The sequence below is a fragment of the Chaetura pelagica genome, unplaced genomic scaffold (assembly GCF_000747805.2).
Source record: "Chaetura pelagica isolate M959 unplaced genomic scaffold, ChaPel_1.0 scaffold10, whole genome shotgun sequence".
NCBI classification, from domain to species: Eukaryota; Metazoa; Chordata; class Aves; order Apodiformes; family Apodidae; genus Chaetura; species Chaetura pelagica.
The window spans coordinates 2,054,594-2,056,382 of NW_009952263.1; the positions used below are offsets into that span (position 1 = coordinate 2,054,594).

At 38.8% G+C, this 1,789-nt stretch overlaps 1 protein-coding gene across 1 annotated transcript in view; it reads left to right on the forward strand.

Annotated features, from left to right (window-relative positions):
• TRIM71 (tripartite motif containing 71, E3 ubiquitin protein ligase) overlaps window positions 1–1,789 on the forward strand; it is a 14,286-nt gene that overhangs the window by 11,097 nt on the left and 1,400 nt on the right. Inside the window, exon 3 of the mRNA XM_010007613.1 lies at window positions 1,691–1,789. This exon is cut by the window's right edge and continues 1,400 nt beyond it. Coding sequence (XP_010005915.1) covers window positions 1,691–1,789 — 99 coding nt within the window. The remainder of the gene's footprint in view (window positions 1–1,690) is intronic.

The following is a 1,789-nucleotide window of genomic DNA, read 5'->3' on the forward strand; positions in this document are numbered from 1 at the left end:
TGCTGAAGTACTTCTGCTCTGCCACCTCCCCATCTACAGTGATTGAAACAGTAATTTTCTGGTTTAATATCTATTGCCAGCAAAATGACCACTCTGGTAAAACTTTATTGTAGGGAACTACTTAAGCTGCAGTAAGAGTAATCCCCCAAAGACATATTTGGTTTTCTGTACTTCTTCTAGAAGTGTCAGTGGTAAGATTAAAAATGTACTTGATACAGTTACTGTACTTCTAATGTTGCTTTTTTTGAGGTTTTGGATTGAGATGAGTTTACTTTCCACTGTTAGATTTCCCCAAAAAGCTTTGCAGCCTTCTCTTTTTGAGGCATACCTAGTACAGGAGAAGTAAGAGCTGCCCCTAAGTTATTTGTAAATGCATTTTGTCTGAGTTGTCTGGACTTAAATGCAAGGTCTCTTCAGGTTATAAACCATCTTTAAAAAGTGGTGGATGTAAATAATTACAGCAAAAAAAGCTGAGGGTATCAAGTCCTCACATGAAGGATGTTAGTAAATAATTTTCAGTACCAAAGCTGAGGGTCAGGCATTAAGCTGAGACCTATGATTGGTCATTTCCTTTGGAAATTTGGAGGAAGTAACTCCCAAGTTCTTTTTAAGTCTGGTAAAACCTGCATGCTGTAACTTTAAATTAAATAGCATGTTAGTACCTCTGTTACCTAGTCAGTGTAGAACTAAGGAGTCTTCAGACAGTTGTCCCTTATTAAAATACATTACTGGTATTGTTCTGCAGCCAAGCAGGTTATTCAGACATAAGGAAATGTTTCTTGCAACAATAAAGCAATTACATGTTTCATTAGTTTTACAAGGCAGGTGTCTTTGCCAGATGGTCTAAAGTGATTTTTCATGAGTAAAGATAAACACACACAAAACCATTTTTGCTTGGGCTTCAGCCTGGCACAAGGTGACTGGCAGCAGCACCTTCTGTGTCATTTGAAGTGACACTATAAAGTGTCCTATTGTAAAGCACTAGCTCAGCATGACTGCCAGCATTTGCAGGAAAATATTAAAGTATTTGGACCCTAAAAATTCCTGGAGATTAGATGTCTAGTATTACCCAGCCAGTCAAAAACAGTTCTGGCAGGCAGGGGAATGACAGGAGCCCATGTGCTTTATTTAGCTGATGCTGACTCCTAGCCTCAGCTTTGTGTGATAACAGCCTAACCTCTGAAGTTGGTCTCAGTTCTGGTTAGAAAAGCCTCAACCTCTGCTTTTTTGAGAGCTTGTAGTAACACTTGTCCTCTCTAGAGTCAGTTTGGATGATCTGTCAAGTACCTTGCAACTAGAGGAAAAACAGAACAGCATTTGAGGAAGAAAGTTATTAGTAAGCAAGTGACTTTTGCTTTCAAATAGTACTCTGAGTAAGAATATATGATTTTGGCTGGAAGATGGGAGAGAAAAAAATCCTGAGTTTGGATAAGTAATTCTTTGCCTCATTTGTTTCTTCACATGTTTTTTTGAGGCTTTTTCAGCAGTTCTGTGACAATGTGCTGCAACAGTGGCACAACTAGTGACATGGTGGAGCTAGATTAATGGTTAGGCTTGATGATTTTAAAGGTCTTTTCCAACCTAAATAATTCTATGTTTCGAAGAGTGACATTATGAAATGTTTGTGTATTGGGTTGTCTTTTTCCTGATGTAAGCCTGCTTTTCTCTCCTCCCTATTCCCCCATCCAAGGTGGAAAAGATTCGTCAAGTCAAGGCTAAGTCACTCTACTTGCAAGTTGAGAAGCTACGTCAGAACCTAAATAAGCTGGACAACACCATTAGTGCTGTT